The sequence below is a fragment of the Vipera ursinii genome (genome assembly GCF_947247035.1).
Source record: "Vipera ursinii genome assembly, chromosome: 2".
Classification (NCBI taxonomy): Eukaryota; Metazoa; Chordata; class Lepidosauria; order Squamata; family Viperidae; genus Vipera; species Vipera ursinii.
In genome coordinates, this window is record NC_139513.1 from 265,324,515 (window position 1) to 265,345,094 (window position 20,580).

At 44.5% G+C, this 20,580-nt stretch overlaps 1 protein-coding gene across 1 annotated transcript in view; it reads right to left on the reverse strand.

Moving 5' to 3' along the window:
* MAST4 (microtubule associated serine/threonine kinase family member 4) overlaps positions 1-20,580 on the reverse strand; it is a 101,353-nt gene that overhangs the window by 66,868 nt on the left and 13,905 nt on the right. The window contains exon 2 of the mRNA XM_083353799.1: positions 8,743-8,831. Within this exon, the coding sequence (XP_083209925.1) occupies positions 8,743-8,831 (89 nt within the window). The remainder of the gene's footprint in view (positions 1-8,742; positions 8,832-20,580) is intronic.

The window sequence follows — 20,580 nt, forward strand, 5'->3', positions numbered from 1 at the left end:
GTTGTACAATGTCGTGAACCTCTGTCCATAGTTCTTCAGGCACTCTGTCTATCAGATCTAATTCCTTAAATCTATTTGTCACCTCTACTGTATATTCAACAGGGATATGATTTAATTCATACCTGACTGGCCTAGCGCTTTTCCCTACTTTCTTTAATTTAAGCCTAAACTTTGCAACAAGAAGCTCATGGTCTGAGCCACAGTCAGCTCCTGGTCTTGTTTTTACTGACTGTATAGAGCTTCTCCATCTTTGGCTGCAGAGCATATAGTCAATCTGATTTCTGTGTTGACCGTCTGGTGATGTCCATGTGTAAAGCCGTCTCTTGGGTTGTTGGAAAAGAGTGTTTGCTATGACCATTTAGCTTAAGTCATTGTAAAGGTAAAGGTAAAGGTAAAGGTTCCCCCGCACATGCGTGCTAGTCGTTTCCGACTCTAGGGGCCGGTGCTCATCTCCGTTTCAAAGCCGAAGAGCCAGCGCTTGTCCGAGGACGTCTCTGTGGTCATGTGGCCGGCATGACTAGACGCCAAAGGCGCACAGAGCGCTGTTACCTTCCCACCGTAGTGGTCCCTATTTTTCTACTTGCATTTTTACGTGCTTTCGAACTGCTAGGTTGGCAGAAGCTGGGACGAGTAACAGGCGCTCACTCTGCTACGCGGCACTCGGGATTCGACCCGCCAAACTGCCGACCTTCTGATCGACAAGCTCAGCGTCCTAACCCACTGAGCCACCGCGTCCCTATAAGTCATTGTATCTCCTTTTAAATACTTAATTAGTCTTCTTTTCATTCAGTTCAGGTACTTTAGCTCTTCAAGGTATTAATTATTTATTACTATATTAAAACAATAACCAACTTCATGAATTTGTGGAGTTTTGTAAATCAAACTGATTATTTAAAATATTGGAGCAAGCTGCTATTTAATCATTACTTATTACATCCCCGTCCCCAAGATTTGAATGGCCTCCATTCTACTGGCATCTCCAATGTAGCTCTTTGCCCAAACCTTTGGCAAGAATGACTGATGCCCCTTTTCTTTGTTTCCATCTGGGTTTGTTTCCTCTGCCAACCTGGTTTCTTCTGTTTGTGCTGTTGTTCTATTCTTTTTTGTAGTTAAAAACATTTAAAAACTGCCAAGAATCATTGGGAATCATGTGGCAGAAACATTTAATAACTTTATTTAATTATTAATTAACTTGAATCGGAAGATCTTTACAATGGCATATTTTAATGCTTCCTCCTTTGCCTTATTGTCAGAAAAGTACTTGGAGATTCTATTCTTGAAACATATTTGTTAACGTGGATTAGAGGACATTAAGAAGTAACATATGTATTTTTACCTTTCTTCTTTTCTAGAACAACTCTGAAAGCTGTTATTAGTCCTCTTTTAATAAGATTTTTTAAAAGATTTTTTAATCCTGCTTTTATTATTTTTAATAAAATAATAATGAATGACTTCAGGTTTCTCCCTCTCTTGTATCGTTCCCTCATCCCCCAAGGGTCATCCACACATTCCATTACCCTAATTCTCCTTCCTTCTCCTATTTTTTACCACCATCAAAAAACTCTTATGAGGTGAACTGAACTGAGAAAGAATGATTGGCCCATGTTTATTTATTTATTTATTTATTTATTTATTTATTTATTTATTTATTTTATTATTTTATTTCATTATTTTATTTTATTTATTTTATTATTTTATTTTATTTTATTATTTTATTTTATTATTTTATTTTATTTTATTTTATTATTTTATTTTATTTATTTTATTTTATTATTTTATTTTATTATTTTATTTTATTATTTTATTATTTTATTTTATTATTATTTTATTTTTATGTTATTTTATTTTATTTTATTTATTTTATTTTATTTTATTTATTTTATTATTTTATTTTATTTTATTTTATTTTATTTATTATTTTTGGGACTTATATGCCGCCCTATCTCCCAAAGGACTCAGGGCAGCTAACAACAATAAAATACAGTGATACAAAAGTAAAAAAGAATTAAATTAACAGCCCCCCCAAAATTAAAATTAATAAATTAAAAATTAAAAAACATTTTAAAATCCCTGTTGTCAGTCCAGGTCAGCCTGATGAAAAAGGAATGTTTTAAGGCCGCGGCGAAAGGACCGGAGATCCGGGGCCATCCGGAGCTCAAGGGAGAGTTGGTTCCACAGGGCTGGCACTCCCACAGAGGAGGCCCTCCCCCTGGGGGTCACCAGCCGACATTGTCTAGCCGACGGCATCCTGAGGAGGCCCTCTCTTTGTGAGTGCACTGGGCGATAGGAAGTCGTTCCCGGCAGCAGACAGTCCTGCAAATATCCAATCTTTTCCCAAACATTTTATTTGTACTTTGTTTTAGTTCATTGTTGTTGTTAGTTGCGAAGTCATGTCCAACCCATCGCGACCCCATGAACATTTAGTTCATTAGGATCTAGCAAAAAATGAATGTAGCAAAGCTCTATCTTTAAGCCTGTACTATCTATTACAATTAATATCAACTATACTTGCTTTATAAGGGACGCAGTGGCTCAGTGGGTTAGGACGCTGAGCTTGTCGATCAGAAGATCGGCAGTTTGGCAGATCAAATCCCGAATGCCACGTAGCAGAGTGAGTGCCTGTTACTCGTCACAGCTTCTGCCAACCTAGCAGTTCGAAAGCATGTAAAAATGCAAGTAGAAAAATAGAGACCACTACGGTGGGAAGGTAATAGCATTCCGTGTGCCTCTGGCATCTAGTCATGCTGGCCACATGACCACAGACACGTCCTCGGACAAATGCTGGCTCTTCGGCTTTGAAACGGAGATGAGCACCGGACCCTAGAGTTGGAAACAACTAGTGTGCATGTGTGGGGGAACCTTTACCTTTACCTTATACTTGCTTTGCTTGAGTTATAGTTCCAAATCTATTTTATGTCAGTTCTGCCTTTGATAAAGGATAATAACCAATTTACTTTAAAAGGGGTAACTGATGTCAGTTGTTCAAATTGTATAGAAAATTCAACTAGTGATGCAATTATCAGTTTACAATGTTGCATAATGCATTAATTACAATATTTATAATTTTTCACTTCTATCTTATCAATGATTTTTGCTGTGGTTATAAGCAAAAATTATTGAAATACCGTATATACTTGAATATAAGCCGACTCGAATATAAGCCGAGACCCCTAATTTTACCCCCCAAAAATGGAAAAAGTTGGTGACTCGAGTATAAGCCGAGGCTGGGAAATGCAGCAGCTCACCTTATGCTCCTCTCCAGAGATCTTCCCTCAGCAGCGGCCGGCAAAGTAGCTCGCACACGAAACAAGCCCGGCAGAGGAGCCGGAGCGGCGAGCAGAGGCGCCCGGCCCAGATCCTGCAAGGCCCGGCCGAGACACGCCCCCAGCAGCGGAGCTGCTCCGGCTCCTCTGCCGGGCTTGTTTTGCATGTGAGCTACTTTGCCTGATGCTGAGAAGACCCGCTTGGGCACTCGGGTTGCTGTCAGTCTCCGCAGGCCCTTCTCGTTTCCAGGAACGTCAAGCGCGCTTGGCTCTCCACCCCCACGGCAGGGCAGGGCAGGGCAGAGACTTGCTCGCCCTTCTGACGGCCCTGAAGAGAAACGAAGGGCTTGCAAACTCCCCGCGAGAAGCTGGGCGAAGCGCGCGGCTGGGCGAGTGTGTGCCTGCGCGCGTATTTACGAAAGAAACGCTCCGAGAGTTCTTCTTTCTCCGCCCCCTTGGGGGGAACTCTAGCGACTGCTGTAGCCGCGCTTCTCTTCTCGGCTCCGAAAATAGGGATTTCTACTCTCTCTCTCTCTCTCTCTCCCCTCCCCACCCCGCATTCTCCTGCCTCTTCGATTGCGACAATAAAAGGGCGAAGGGTGCGCTGGTTTCTTCCTCCTTCCTCCCCCCCTCCCCTCCCCTCCCCGATTGTCAGGTGAGGCAGCTGGAGGTCTGGCCGGGAGATTGTAGCCGTTTTGAAACGCCGCGTCTTGAAACGCCCGATCAGCTGATTTTCGGGTGGAAGAGCCGCGGCTTGAATCTGTTTGCATCTGCCTGAATTAGACCGAAACGGCCTGAATTTGACCAGAGTTGCTTTGTAATGGCTGGAGGAACTGCAGAGGAGGTCTTGCCGGGAGATTGTGGCCGTTTTGAAACGCCGCGGCTTGAAACGCCCGATCAGCTGATTTTCGGGGCGGAAAGAGCCACGGCTTGAATCTGCTTGTATTTGTTTGAACTTAACCAGAAACGGCTCGTAATGGCTGGAGGAACTGCGGAGGGAGTGAATGCTCCAGCCTGGAATATTTGGAAAGGCTGGGGGAACCAGATGAACTGCAGCTTAAGCGACTGTTGCCGGAGGAGCCATGGCTTGAAACGCCCCAGTTTTGGGGCAGCGTTTGCTTGTTCCCTCCCTCCCTCCCTCCCTCCCCTTTCCCTCCTCTCTAAATCCTTCCTTCCTTCCTTCCTTCCTTCCTTCCTTCCTTCCTTCCTCCCTCCCTCCCCTTTCCCTCCTCTCTAAATCCTTCCTTCCTTCCTTCCTTCCTTCCTTCCTTCCTTCCTTCCTTCCTTCCTTCCCCAGCCCTAATCCGGAAAGTGGAAGGAAAGAAGAGTAAAGGCTGGGCGGCGGAGGAGGGGAAGTTTAAAAAGGGGGCGGCGTTCCCTTTAAAAAGCCGCCTGCCACGCCGCGCTCCCTCGCAGCACTCGCGGCGGCTGGCTTCTTGGCTCCCGGTCTCCCCCAGGCTTCCCGGCTGTGATTGGCGAGCGAGCCTCCCGAGCTCCGGCGGCCGTGACATCAGCAGAAGCGGAGCAAGCAAAAGCGAAGGGGGAAGGAAGTTCACCAGCAGCACCTCGAGCCCGCTCCGAGCGCTGGCGGACGCGGAGCCGAAAGAGAAGCAGCATCTCTGCGCGCCCGGGCTGCTGGGGTGAAGTTGCAGCCGCCGCACCAACCAGCCGAGGAGAAGCAAGAGAAGGAAGTCGCCGCCGCTGCCCAGGCTGGGTTTCCTTGAAGGCTGCTGTTTGCACCCGGGAAGGAAAGTGCAGGAAAAAGGGCAAAGTGGCGAGCTAGCCCGGCATTCAACGTTTCTTCGCCGCTGCCATCCCCGAGAAGGCGAAGGGCTCCTATTTACAGCCACCCATCCGAGAGAAAAGCGGCTGTCGGTGCTTCGTCGGCCTTGATCCGGGACGCAGCCTGACCTCCCCTCGTCCCGGGAGACTCTCGCTTCCCCCCACCCCCCACCCCCCACCCTCCCTACATCCCGAGCCTTCCAGATCTTCGCCTGCCTACTCGCGAGCAGGCATGTTTTCCAGCCAATCCGGGCCTGGGAGCAGGGCGCCGGCGGCACGTCCACTTTCCCCGCACTCTCCGTTCAGACGGCGCCCTTTGAGCCTGGAGTGATGCGGAAGTCGGAAAAGGGCGCCGGGCGAAAGCAGCGAAGCGGGATCGCCGCGTGCCCCCACTCCTCCTCCTCCTCCTCCTCTTCTTCTTCTTCCTCCTCCTGGTCGGCTTGACACCCCCATTTCGGCTGCTTCGCAAACTGCTTCCTCCACCCCACCCCACCCCACCTCACCCCTCCCCGCAAAAGATGCCGGGGTCGACAGCGTTTTTTCTACCCGGAACAAGCAAACACGCAGGCAACCCTGCACTATTCAGCTCAGTGAAGTCACGCTTGAAACGGCTTGAAACGCCCGATCAGCTGATTTTCGGGGCGGAAAGCGTGCGGTGTTGTTGTGTTTTTTTTCCTCCCCCCGAAAGTGAACGGCAGCTTTCCGTACTAGTGTATTGGCATGTCAAGGCAACCCTGCACTATTCAGCTCAGTGAAGTCACGCTTGGTTAAAAAACAGATTTAATAATAATAATAATAATAAGAAGAAGAAGTTGGGCTGATCAAATGTTTCAATAATGACTGAAGGAGAGCTGCTTGTACCTTGGTCTTTGTGCTGGTGTCTTGACATGCCAATACACTAGTACGGAAAGCTGCCGTTCACTTTCGGGGGGAGGAAAAAAAACACAACAACACCGCACGCTTTCCGCCCCGAAAATCAGCTGATCGGGCGTTTCAAGCCGTTTCAAGCGTGACTTCACTGAGCTGAATAGTGCAGGGTTGCCTGCGTGTTTGCTTGTTCCGGGTAGAAAAAACGCTGTCGACCCCGGCATCTTTTGCGGGGAGGGGTGAGGTGGGGTGGGGTGGGGTGGAGGAAGCAGTTTGCGAAGCAGCCGAAATGGGGGTGTCAAGCCGACCAGGAGGAGGAAGAAGAAGAAGAGGAGGAGGAGGAGGAGTGGGGGGCACGCGGCGATCCCGCTTCGCTGCTTTCGCCCGGCGCCCTTTTCCGACTTCCGCATCACTCCAGGCTCAAAGGGCGCCGTCTGAACGGAGAGTGCGGGGAAAGTGGACGTGCCGCCGGCGCCCTGCTCCCAGGCCCGGATTGGCTGGAAAACATGCCTGCTCGCGAGTAGGCAGGCGAAGATCTGGAAGGCTCGGGATGTAGGGAGGGTGGGGGGTGGGGGGTGGGGGGAAGCGAGAGTCTCCCGGGACGAGGGGAGGTCAGGCTGCGTCCCGGATCAAGGCCGACGAAGCACCGACAGCCGCTTTTCTCTCGGATGGGTGGCTGTAAATAGGAGCCCTTCGCCTTCTCGGGGATGGCAGCGGCGAAGAAACGTTGAATGCCGGGCTAGCTCGCCACTTTGCCCTTTTTCCTGCACTTTCCTTCCCGGGTGCAAACAGCAGCCTTCAAGGAAACCCAGCCTGGGCAGCGGCGGCGACTTCCTTCTCTTGCTTCTCCTCGGCTGGTTGGTGCGGCGGCTGCAACTTCACCCCAGCAGCCCGGGCGCGCAGAGATGCTGCTTCTCTTTCGGCTCCGCGTCCGCCAGCGCTCGGAGCGGGCTCGAGGTGCTGCTGGTGAACTTCCTTCCCCCTTCGCTTTTGCTTGCTCCGCTTCTGCTGATGTCACGGCCGCCGGAGCTCGGGAGGCTCGCTCGCCAATCACAGCCGGGAAGCCTGGGGGAGACCGGGAGCCAAGAAGCCAGCCGCCGCGAGTGCTGCGAGGGAGCGCGGCGTGGCAGGCGGCTTTTTAAAGGGAACGCCGCCCCCTTTTTAAACTTCCCCTCCTCCGCCGCCCAGCCTTTACTCTTCTTTCCTTCCACTTTCCGGATTAGGGCTGGGGAAGGAAGGAAGGAAGGAAGGAAGGAAGGAAGGAAGGAAGGAAGGAAGGAAGGAAGGAAGGAAGGAAGGATTTAGAGAGGAGGGAAAGGGGAGGGAGGGAGGGAGGGAGGAAGGAAGGAAGGATTTAGAGAGGAGGGAAAGGGGAGGGAGGGAGGGAGGGAGGGAACAAGCAAACGCTGCCCCAAAACTGGGGTGTTTCAAGCCATGGCTCCTCCGGCAACAGTCGCTTAAGCTGCAGTTCATCTGGTTCCCCCAGCCTTTCCAAATATTCCAGGCTGGAGCATTCACTCCCTCCGCAGTTCCTCCAGCCATTACGAGCCGTTTCTGGTTAAGTTCAAACAAATACAAGCAGATTCAAGCCGTGGCTCTTTCCGCCCCGAAAATCAGCTGATCGGGCGTTTCAAGCCGCGGCGTTTCAAAACGGCCACAATCTCCCGGCAAGACCTCCTCTGCAGTTCCTCCAGCCATTACAAAGCAACTCTGGTCAAATTCAGGCCGTTTCGGTCTAATTCAGGCAGATGCAAACAGATTCAAGCCGCGGCTCTTCCACCCGAAAATCAGCTGATCGGGCGTTTCAAGACGCGGCGTTTCAAAACGGCTACAATCTCCCGGCCAGACCTCCAGCTGCCTCACCTGACAATCGGGGAGGGGAGGGGAGGGGGGGAGGAAGGAGGAAGAAACCAGCGCACCCTTCGCCCTTTTATTGTCGCAATCGAAGAGGCAGGAGAATGCGGGGTGGGGAGGGGAGAGAGAGAGAGAGAGAGAGTAGAAATCCCTATTTTCGGAGCCGAGAAGAGAAGCGCGGCTACAGCAGTCGCTAGAGTTCCCCCCAAGGGGGCGGAGAAAGAAGAACTCTCGGAGCGTTTCTTTCGTAAATACGCGCGCAGGCACACACTCGCCCAGCCGCGCGCTTCGCCCAGCTTCTCGCGGGGAGTTTGCAAGCCCTTCGTTTCTCTTCAGGGCCGTCAGAAGGGCGAGCAAGTCTCTGCCCTGCCCTGCCCTGCCGTGGGGGAGAGCCAAGCGCGCTTGACGTTCCTGGAAACGAGAAGGGCCTGCGGAGACTGACAGCAACCCGAGTGCCCAAGCGGGTCTTCTCAGCATCAGGCAAAGTAGCTCACATGCAAAACAAGCCCGGCAGAGGAGCCGGAGCAGCTCCGCTGCTGGGGGCGTGTCTTGGCCGGGCCTTGCAGGATCTGGGCCGGGCGCCTCTGCTCGCCGCTCCGGCTCCTCTGCCGGGCTTGTTTCGCATGTGATTCCGGGCCAGGTGCTGCTGAGGGCGAGCAGAGGCACCCGGGCGACCCCAGCAGCATCAGGCAAAGTAGCTCGGCCGCGCGCAAGTCCTCGGTAAGTTCTTTTTTTTTTTTTGTTGACTGGAGTATAAGCCGAAGTGGATTTTTTCAGCCCAAAAAGTGGGCTGAAAAATTCGGCTTATACTCAAGTATATACGGTAGATGTCAAATTTATTGTAATAAATATTAAGCCTGTATTTCATATTATTAAATTCTACATTAACATATCACATACTATATATTTATAGAAAATTTCAAATAGGAACTTTTTGAAAATATTAAAATAAATTTTAAAAGAACAATGATATTACCTGCATGAGCAGAAAGGGGTGAATGGGGCCGAGGCATAGCTGAAGATTGTCCATTACAGATCAAACTTTTTCGATTACTTGTCCGACAACTGTAAGAAAAAAGTAGTTGGTTATTAAATGATAATGTACTATAAATCATTAGTTAATATTTAAATAACTCAAAAGCATAGCATAGCATTTGAGTCATCTATTTCAACACTAAGTTACAAACTTGTTAAATTCTGAAATAGAAGGAATAAATCCTAGAGTTATTATCCTATATATGAAATGGCAAAGTAGGATATAGCCTATATCTCAGGGAAAATGTACTAAGATTAATTAAGACACATTTAAAACAAGTATTATCCAGCAAACATATTCACCCTCCACTTTCCTATTCTAGTTACAAATGACAGTTTACTTGATATAGAGCAAAGACCTTAAAGGTAAGGAAAAAGACCAGAAAATAATATTTTGAAAAAAAAATCATTAATACAATGTATTTGTGTTTATATAGATTTTTTATGTCAAACAGAGGAATGATTGATCTGCTTTATGATATACCAATTAAAAATCTAATTATTGAGGCAAATTTCACATCTGTGCTTGTTGTAAATAGATGTGGCATATACTACAAAGATAAATGTGTTCCTTTGCTCATATGCTTTGCATCTCAAATACTGCCAATCACTATTTTTCTCAATTAGAGATGACAGCGATATTAAAGTTGTAATTCATAACAGAAAGGATCCTTTGCAGATTTTTAACAGGATTTATAAATCTTGAAATTATAGTCAATGGTGGTTATGCGATCAGTATTTGTGATCTTCCTGGCCACCTTCCCACTAGGAAAGTCAATGGGGAAGCCGGCAGGAGGTCACAAGCTGCTCCAGTCAATCACTCCCGCTGCATTTTTTTTCTGAGAAGCCCCCAGCAGAGCAAGTACAAACCTCAGCTGGACTTCTGCCAGCCACCCTCAGCCCCACCTGCCTGCAATTACACCACAGCACTCACCCATTCACTCTTGCTATAGCATACCAGTGCCATAATCATTTAAGCAAGGATTTTACCTCTTTAAATTATGAGTGTAGTTTGACACGAATTATTAAGGAATTACTGTTTATTCAAGTCACCTGAATGAGTTACTGGTTATTCAAGACTCCTGAACATATGCTCTACTGTCTTACTGCATTCTCAATTCCTTTTATAATTTTACACATCAATGGTGACCCAAGATCGTGAATCTTGCTTACACTTCCATTGAATTATATCACTTATTGCTTCCAATGCTCAATATTATATGATTCACTATTCACAAACATCCTGGCGTATAAATGCTGGTGCCTCTTTAGTGAGAGTTTGACTCACAAGTTTCAGTCAGATTCCCACAACACATGTTATTTACTATATCTCATGAACTAATTTGGCTTCAAATGTTTGCATTTTGATCAAAACAAAGGAATCAATCATTCTGGTAAGGTATATAAAGTTTGATAACTTCTTGGTTATTTAACAATCAATTCTTTTTTAAAACAAACTTAGTCAAGATAATAACAATCACATTTGAAACAGAAAGAGACCATCAGACTTAACTGTAATTTTTTAACTTAGTTCTTTATGTCTACAGTCAGCTTAAGGACTATCCATCTTTAATAGGAAAGATGTGTATGTATCCAATCATTAATAGAAAAGGCATCTCTTGGCACAGCCAATCAATCAATCAATATTAACATACAAAATACTCCTAACTGCAGCTTTCATGATAAGCAATCAACAGCACCAATAATGACACCCCAATAATACAGTCCATTAAGGTTCTTTCTTCAGAGAGCACTGTTTTACCCTGTATACAGGAGTAAATTACTAGCAATAAAGGTTAATTGCTAAAAGGAGCATGAATGTAAGATGTGCTGATAGCAATTACTCTTTATCATGCTTTTCGTATGAAATTTGGCGTCTACTTTAATTGTTAATAATGAATTCATTTTAACATCCTTAATTATTAATATTTGCACTTGTAATGAAGATGGATACAAGCTTAAAATACTATGGAAGCACCTTTTGTACTGACTACTGCACTCTCCTGCACTGTAGCCCATAATTTAGTTGCCATCTGGATGAGCAGGAGATGAAGCTTAAAAGGAATATGAACCACTGTATTTGAAAAGCTACTATGAAATAAAATAATACAATTGGCCAAGAAAAATGTGGGGAACAACTTTTGTTATAAAACTTAGTTGCCGTAAGTAAAAACAAAAAAGATATAATGCACACAGGTTCTTCCCCCCCACCGCCGCCTTTATCTTTCTTTGTATCAAAACCTGTGCAAACCATCTCTTTCCAAGAAACAGAGTATTTCATTTCTACTTTGTTTATATGGCATGCATTATGAAACATGCTGACCTGTAATTTGAATTATTTGCTGTCTTTGCAAATTCAGGTACAAAAAGTTAACTACGAATGCAACATTTCCGGTTCTGGATAGCAGAAATTATCTAATAGATTATACATGTGACTAAAATACTGCAAATGGCTAACAGACACACACACCCAAAAAACTGGACATTTAAAAAAATCAAAGAAGTTAAGTTTTCAGTTAAAAATACTTTTTTAATAGGAAGGCTTTTATCAATAAAACAAACTTGAACGCAGTTGTAATTAATGTTGCTATTAGACAGATGCTAGTTATTGGCTTAGTTCCAACATAATTTCTCCTTATTAAAATGTGTCACAACAAGCCTGACAGCAAAAGCCCTCTTACTCTACTACTGCTTCCAAAGGAGAGAGAATATCATTCTGTGCTTTATTTTGAAATACAATGCAGTTTCTGCTAGGGACAAAACAATATTATACAGCTATCATTTCCATTACAAAGAATCTCTATCAAATTTTATTTGTACTCCAAGTGGAATGAATCTTGTCCACTAGCAAAAAATAGAAAATGTATATCAAGTTTCATATTTTACTTCAACCTTTCTTGTGGTTGTAACATCTCAAGGGGATATCCGCCCTGATGTTCTTTGTATATATACTGAATGTATTAACTGCCCTTATCATTTCTGATTCTTCTGCTGATACTACAGGGAAATAAAAAAAAATATGTTTCCTCTTTAAAAGTTTATTTTGGTCATCTTTGAAAAATTAGGTGATAAGCAAGTTCTCTTTGTTTTTTTTTTATTTTATTAAATAATTGAAATATGCTGAAGGAAAAAAGCAGAAAATAAAGCAGAAAAAAATAGAAATTTAAAGGTGACCTACACAAAACCATTTCTCACAACCTTATGAAGCAAAACCATTGCACAGAAAACAGATGGAAGATCTATAATGCTAAAGCAGGTATTTTTTTCCTAGAGCATTTCTGAGACCTTTTAAGGATCATCTCTGCTTTTGAGTGGCTATACTAAACTTGTGAAGTTACCTTCACAGCCTGGCTGGGAAAGCAGCCAGAACGTTTATATTTCTAAATAAACCAAGACAATGATAGATTTTTGAATTACAAAAGTGGTAAACTTAAAGAACTGAATCATTAGAATTATAGGAAAAAGATTAAAAATAGTGTCCCTTCAGTTATGCTAACCAGCATGATTTATGATTAGATTTAGATTTAAACTTCACCTATCTTCCACGCTGGTGTACGTGAAGCACTGAAAGCCAACTTGGGGTACTGGTTAAGGCACTAGGCTAGAAACCAGGAGACCAAAACATCTAGTCCTGTTGGGCACAAAGGAAGCTGGATGACAACCTTGGGCAAGTCACTCTCTCTCAGACCAGGAAGAAGACAATAGCAAACCAAACCACTTCCAAATATCTTGTCAGGTAGTCCCCAGGAGTCAAAACAGACCCCAAAGCACAAACAATAACAACAATAGCAATAATAATAAGAATCAACACTGACTTGAAGATTACCCTCCCCTCCAAAATGAATCATCATTTCTTCCAATTTTCCTTACAATAATCCTGTGAGATAGGGTTGGTCTGACAGATAGTAACTAACCTTTCATAGCTCTGTATCAAAAATGAATGTAGGTCTTCACAATACACCTTAATTGCAACATCATAAAGTCAAGTCAAATATTACCAGAAGTTATTACTCCTATTCAGGCATTCAAAACAACAGTACAATACATAAAGAAAAGTAAAGGCCAACTTCATGCCATTTTTCAAATACAGTCCCAAGAATTTCATGTGTAGAACATGGATGCCTGCATTGTTATAGGATTTACATACATTGGCTTGATATTCACTTTAGCAGTTCCAATGAACTGACAAGTCTAGACTGACAAGTCTGGAGAGATTGTCATATAAAAGAAAAAAGAGGCATTGGGTTAGACACTGGCAAAGTAATATAAGTAGCTCTTGTTTAGTGACCACAACTGGGACCATCAACTTGATTTTTAAAGCAAAGCAGTCAGTCACTGAATAAAACTGTGACTGTGTCTATGATCTTACTTCAGTTTTCCTTTGCTGTATAGACCTGTGAAGGTCATAAATGTGAGGACCGGGAGCAAGGTTACTTTTTCATCACCACAGTAACTACAAATAGCTGCTGTACAAGGTAGTCATTAAACAAGGACTACCTGTACTTTTCCCTTGTTTTTTTCACTAGCAAAAATTACACTCTGCCAACAATGGAATGAATTTGGCATCTAATCCATTCTGCCCAGTTCATAAGCATTTCAGATTGGAAGAGTAATCACTTAAACTATATAAAATGTAAAGTTGAAACTGCATAGAAAATGCAGGATCTATGATCTTGAAATCCACAAGTTCTGAAGGAAGTGATTCCCAGCCAAAAGCTTAGATCTAAAGCAGGAGTGTCAAACTTGCAATGTCACGTGACGTGTCGCAACGTATTGTGACTTTTTTCCCATTGCTGGCAATGGGGTGGGCGTGAGGCCAGCAGTTTGACACCCTGATCTAAAGTATACCTAGATGGTGATGGTGTAGAATTCATACACTGTATGCAAATTACTGACATTCAAAAGAATAATCTTTTTTCTTCTTTTCGTATTCTCTTATCTCTCAACCAAACACAGTTTCTTACTCTTGCAAACATTTCTTTTCAGTCTCTGAATACACAGGAATAATTAATTTGTGGATTATTAACCCTGGAAAATTTGATAAACTGATCATTGCATATTATTCGTTTCATAGAATTTCACAGAAATGTAAATTATTTTTTCCTTGCAATGCAGAATATTTTATCAAAAACCCCAATTACATTAATTTAATGCATTTTTAAAATAGCAGTGGACATTTTGCACATGTCCAATTTTCATGTATTCCTGTTCTGACCAACCATTCTATCAAATTTTGAGGGCAACTGCAAAAAAAACTGATGGGATTTAAGAGTTTTCCAAAATGTGGACAAAGGCAGCATATGAAACTATTGTATAAATCATAAAATAACACTAGTTCCATCCAAACCAAAACCTATGTGTAAAATAAAAATCACCGTTATCCATGCAGATGATGCAGATGTTTATGTTGCAGCACCACCATCATCTACTCCTATCAGAGTTCACTAAAAGTGATAAGTTATGTGATACAGTCTGTGAATGAGAAACCTCCATGAAAAGAATGTTTGTATGACAATAATAATTCAAAAACTATAAATAGCAGTCTTTTGATGTTGTAATCATCACATATTCCATCACTTAAAATGCAGCCTAACTGGTCGGTCTTCATTTTAGGCAAATAATGTGACATATTTAATTGGGGAAGGATTCTGCTGATAGTATTATACTTTCTAAATATTCACTATTTTCATGGAAACACAGATCAGTTTAATCCCTACTTATATGTCTCCCAAAATAATACTTTTTCTTCTCCCATATACTGAAAAAGGTCCAAATGACGTAACATAAGATAATTCATTCTAACATGAGGATCTCAGGTGAGCATCGGTTGGGATCAGGCTGTTTTCAGTTGGAAAGCTGCATTTGAGAAGACTTGCCTTTGGGCACCTCTGGTATAAACCATATGGGCTGGGAGGATTGCCATCATCTCCTCTCAGCCAGGATGTACAGGGAGTGCAGAATTATTAGGCAAATGAGTATTTTGACCACATCATCCTCTTTATGCATGTTGTCTTACTCCAAGCTGTATAGGCTCGAAAGCCTACTACCAATTAAGCATATTAGGTGATGTGCATCTCTGTAATGAGAAGGGGTGTGGTCTAATGACATCAACACCCTGTATCAGGTGTGCATAATTATTAGGCAACTTCCTTTCCTTTGGCAAAATGGGTCAAAAGAAGGACTTGACAGGCTCAGAAAAGTCAAAAATAGTGAGATATCTTGCAGAGGGATGCAGCACTCTTAAAATTGCAAAGCTTCTGAAGCGTGATCATCGAACAATCAAGCGTTTCATTCAAAATAGTCAACAGGGTCGCAAGAAGCGTGTGGAGAAACCAAGGCGCAAAATAACTGCCCATGAACTGAGAAAAGTCAAGCGTGCAGCTGCCAAGATGCCACTTGCCACCAGTTTGGCCATATTTCAGAGCTGCAACATCACTGGAGTGCCCAAAAGCACAAGGTGTGCAATACTCAGAGACATGGCCAAGGTAAGAAAGGCTGAAAGACGACCACCACTGAACAAGACACACAAGCTGAAACGTCAAGACTGGGCCAAGAAATATCTCAAGACTGATTTTTCTAAGGTTTTATGGACTGATGAAATGAGAGTGAGTCTTGATGGGCCAGATGGATGGGCCCGTGGCTGGATTGGTAAAGGGCAGAGAGCTCCAGTCCGACTCAGACGCCAGCAAGGTGGAGGTGGAGTACTGGTTTGGGCTGGTATCATCAAAGATGAGCTTGTGGGGCCTTTTCGGGTTGAGGATGGAGTCAAGCTCAACTCCCAGTCCTACTGCCAGTTTCTGGAAGACACCTTCTTCAAGCAGTGGTACAGGAAGAAGTCTGCATCCTTCAAGAAAAACATGATTTTCATGCAGGACAATGCTCCATCACACGCGTCCAAGTACTCCACAGCGTGGCTGGCAAGAAAGGGTATAAAAGAAGGAAATCTAATGACATGGCCTCCTTGTTCACCTGATCTGAACCCCATTGAGAACCTGTGGTCCATCATCAAATGTGAGATTTACAAGGAGGGAAAACAGTACACCTCTCTGAACAGTGTCTGGGAGGCTGTGGTTGCTGCTGCACGCAATGTTGATGGTGAACAGATCAAAACACTGACAGAATCCATGGATGGCAGGCTTTTGAGTGTCCTTGCAAAGAAAGGTGGCTATATTGGTCACTGATTTGTTTTTGTTATGTTTCTGAATGTCAGAAATGTATATTTGTGAATGTTGAGATGTTATATTGGTTTCACTGGTAAAAATAAATAATTGATGTTTGGTTCTGATAGACGAGGACTCAGAGTGGTTTTACAATGAACGAGTTTATTGAATACACATAAGTCAACTGTCAACTGTCAAATGTTGCAAGCTTTTATAGTGGAACTGTTTGAACTGTAACCAATCATCAGAGTCTCTTTTCCCGCTTCTTGCTTATTGTAACCAATGATTGCACCGGACTCTCCCGCTCTAAACCCTGTTTTATTGCAATCTACTATTTTCCTTGTTTGCAACTATTTACAGACACAACACCCCTTACCCCCCAGTTGTTGTTATTTATGTACAAAATCCTTTAAATATTTTGGTGGCCTATGGACTCTTGAAGGGTATCTATTGCTCTGGCTGCTAGGGACACTTCTTTCTGGTTGTCTGCTTGGCTGATTGCCTCTGTTGGGCCTGGACTCTTGGATACCTGACTCTGACGCTTCCCTGTTGCTGTTTTGTGGATTTGGTTGTGTTTGAATGTTAGCTGTCGCTGGCCTACTCCGAAGGGGTATTTCCCAATCAATTTGACTAAATTGTTGTTGTTGATTACCAGGGGATGAGTTATTTTGCGTTTCTGCTACCCCGCTATCTGGCGTGTTGTTATCACTGGATCTAGATGTACTGTTCCCCCCAAGTATACTTTGATCCCCATCTGCTGGCAAACAACCTATAGTTCTCTTTCTCAGCTGATCTATGTGTCTTTTGCTGATACTATTCCCTTCCCCCTCAATAGTGTAAGACAGGGGACCCAATATTTCAGTAACCACCCCAGGGATCCATTTGTCCCCTTGTGCATAGTTCCTGGCCCAGATTAAATCCCCCACTTTGAATGATCTACTTGGAATGTCCAGTTCTGCACTTGGTAGAAGTCTGTCAGGGTGTAATCTGTCCAATTTGGTGGTTAGTCTCTTTCCCCACCTCATTTCGGCTGGACTTTTGCCGGTAGCTGTACATGGGGTCGTATGTTGGGTCAGCAAAAATTCGGCCAGTCTTTGATGCCAGTCGCCCCGAATGATTCTTTTTAAGGCGTCTTTAGTGGTCCTCACATTTCGTTCAGCCAAGCCGTTGGTGGATGGGTGGAAGGGTGCTGATGTCTTGTGTTTAATCGAGTTGGCCTTGAGGAAATCCTGGAATTCAACAGAGGTGAATTGGGGCCCATTATCAGACACAATTACATCAGGTAACCCATGAGTGGCAAAGAGGCCCCTTAATACCTGAATTGTTTTTCCTGAGGTTAATGAACTGACTGGTACTACTTCTAGCCATCTAGAGAAGCTGTCCACTACTAACAGGAATGTTAACCCTTGGAAAGGTCCAGCAAAGTCAATATGAATCCTGGACCAAGGATTCCTAGCTAACTCCCACTTATGCGTACGAGTGTGTTGTTGCTCTGGCCTAGAGCGTTGGCACAAATAGCAATTGGCAACGCATTCCTCGATGTCATTGTCTAGTCCTGGCCACCACAAGTGGCTCCTAGCCAACGCCTTCATACGTACTATTCCTGGGTGCCCCTCATGTAACTCTAATAAAATAGCTGATCTGTGGATTTCGGGAATGACCACTCGGTTTCCCCACAGTAAGCATCCCAAATGAACTGACAGTTCATCTTTCCTTCTAAAGTAAGGAATGTACTTGGCATCAGGGTTGGCATTTGGCTACCCACTCAGGACCCAGGCCATTATTCTTTTTAGAGTATGGTCATTGTTTGTTGCCACAGCTATGTCTTTAGCGGTTAAAGGCCATTCCTGAATGTCCAGGATGGACATTATTTGTCCCACAGGGGCAGGGTCTTCCTCGGTTATATTTAATGGCAGTCTGCTAAGGGCGTCTGCATGTCCCATGTCCTTGCCCGGTCTGTATTGGAGAGAAAATGAATATGCCGAGAGGAAAATGGACCACCTCAGCATTCTGGGTGACATGATTTGGGGAGTCTGTTTATCCGTGGTAAACAGTCCCAATAGGGGTTTGTGGTCAGTCAGTATGGTAAAGTTCCTACCATAAAGGTAGTCATGGAACTTTTTTACTCCTGCCACGATTGCTAATGCTTCCCTGTCTATCTGAGCATAATTCCGCTCTGCTTTGGTTAGCGTCCGGGAATAATATGCGATTGGTCTTTGTATACCTTGGTTGTCTAAGTGGCTGATAACAGCCCCCACACCATAAGGTGAAGCATCACATGCTAGATAAATTGGTTTATTTTCGATAAAATGGGTTACTGTTGATTGGCTGGACAGAATGTCCTTTAAAGTCTGGAAACTAACTCTATGTTTATTCAGCCACTGCCAAGGAGTCTTTTTATCTAATAGTCTATGGAGGGGTTCTGCAATGGCAGCCTTGTGTGGCACAAATGTATGGTAGAAGTTTACTAAGCCAAGGAAGGCTTGTAGTTCAGCCTTGTTCCTTGGTTCAGGAGCTAATTTGATTGCATTAATTTTATCAGGGGTAGGATGGATTCCATTTTTGTCTATCCTGAACCCCAAGAAATCAGTGGACTTAACCCCAATGCAACATTTTTCCCTTTTTAGTTTCAATCCAGCCCTCCTGAATCTTCCCAGTACCTGTTCAAGCCGCTCCACTAACATTTCCTCATTTTTTCCAGCAATCAAGACATCATCAAAGTAAGGGCATATACCAGGTATGCCCTTTAAGGTCCTCTCCATCACTTCTTGAAAGATGCCTGGAGCTGCTGCAATACCAAATTGCAGTCTGTGGACTCGGAACGCCCCCTTGTGGGTAACAATCGTTTGTGCTTCAGCAGCCTCTTCAGAAACAGTCAATTGTAAGTACGCATGTGCCAAGTCTAGCTTGGCAAACATGGCGCCGTCCTGGATCGTGGCGAGGACCTACTTCACCGTCGGGACCGGGTAAGCATGTTTTTTCATTCCAATGTTCAGGGTGGCCTTGTAGTCAGCGCAGATTCTCACATCCCTGTTGGGTTTGAGGGGTGTGACAATCGGCGTTTCCCACAAACCACCCTCAACGGGTTCTAAGACGCCTTGGCCTACAAGCTTGTCGAGCTCGGCCTCGATTTTTTCCTTCAGGGCGAAAGGCACCCTTCGGGCCTTAAGCCTGATAGGTTTAACTGAGGGGTCTAGATTAAATTTAATTGGGCGCCCTTTGTATTTACCTAGAGATCCATCGAATACGTCTGCAAATTCATTGCAGACTGATTCGAGGGTCTTATTTTTAATCACTGAGTTTATTCCCCCGATCCAAATGCCCAGGGCTGGGAACCAGTTAAGGCCGATTAAGCTAGTTCTTTGTCCCTCAGTGACTATTAAATCTAAAACCCCCTTAAACCCCTTAAATTTAACACTGAGACTAATCTTTCCTTTTATTTTTATTGGGTTTTTTTGAAAATCGGTTAATTGAATTTTTGTTGAACTAAGTGGAATTTTTCTTCCACTTATTTGTTCAATCCTACCAAGGGTATCACTGTATATTATTGACACTGAAGCCCCTGAGTCTATTTCCATTCTGCAAGGAACCCCTTGCAGATGGACTATGATTTTTAATTTTCCTTCTGGAAAATTGTTATTTTTTCCCTTTCTACTGCGATTGATGCGCGCCACCTCCCCTTGGGTTGGAAATTTAACCTTGGGTCTAGGGGTCTCTTTGCCACTAAAGTAAGGGGTTACCTTACCTTCGGGCCACACATCGACTTCGTGAAGGCAGTTGTCACGAGCACGGCTCCTACAGATGGCCTGGATGTGGCCGGTCTTCCCACACGCTCTACACTTTGCGGTACGGAATCGGCAAGAGGCGCGGGGATGGTTGCCTCCACAGCTGCCACACCGGTTTTGATTATCGTTGTCGCGCGGTCTGGTTGTGGTGTCCCTCCATGGTCGTTGGGCCCCTATCGCTTGTCTTTGCGGTGTTGCGGATTGGTGACGGCGGTTAGGTTCAGGCCCCTCACTTCGGAATGTTTTTGGCGCCAATTTTCCGAATCGTCTGGAGACTTCAGCGATGTCTTCTTCCCACTGCTGGTCCACCTCCCCGCAGTCCACATAGCCTTCTTGGTTGATCTCGGCCGACATTTCCATGCTACTGCGGGGGGGTCGCGATACCCGGTGGATTCGTACGTTAAAAGTTCATCCAGCACTTCCTGTAGATCGCCGGTGGGTTTGGCGATTATTCTGTTTTGCAGCTGCTCGTCTCACAAGCCCAGTACTACTCGGTCCCGAATTCTTATTTCTAAATTGTCGTATTTACATCGTACTGCGGCTTCCCTGACGGCAGCAACAAACTTTTGTATGGATTCGCCCGGTCTCTGGTTCCTTTTCTCAAAAATGCGCCGCCAGAAGAGTTCAGATCTTCTAGGTGTGAAGTGCGCCTTTAGTTTGGCTAGGAGGTCAGCATATGGCACACTCGAGACCGGCTGCGGTTGACACAGCCCAACAGCGATTCGATAAACCGGTGTGCCGCAGATTGTCAATAATGCTGCTGCCTTTTTCCGGTCGTCTGTGATTCTGTTCACTAGCAGGAACCCTTCGACTTGTCCGATGTATTCTTCCCAA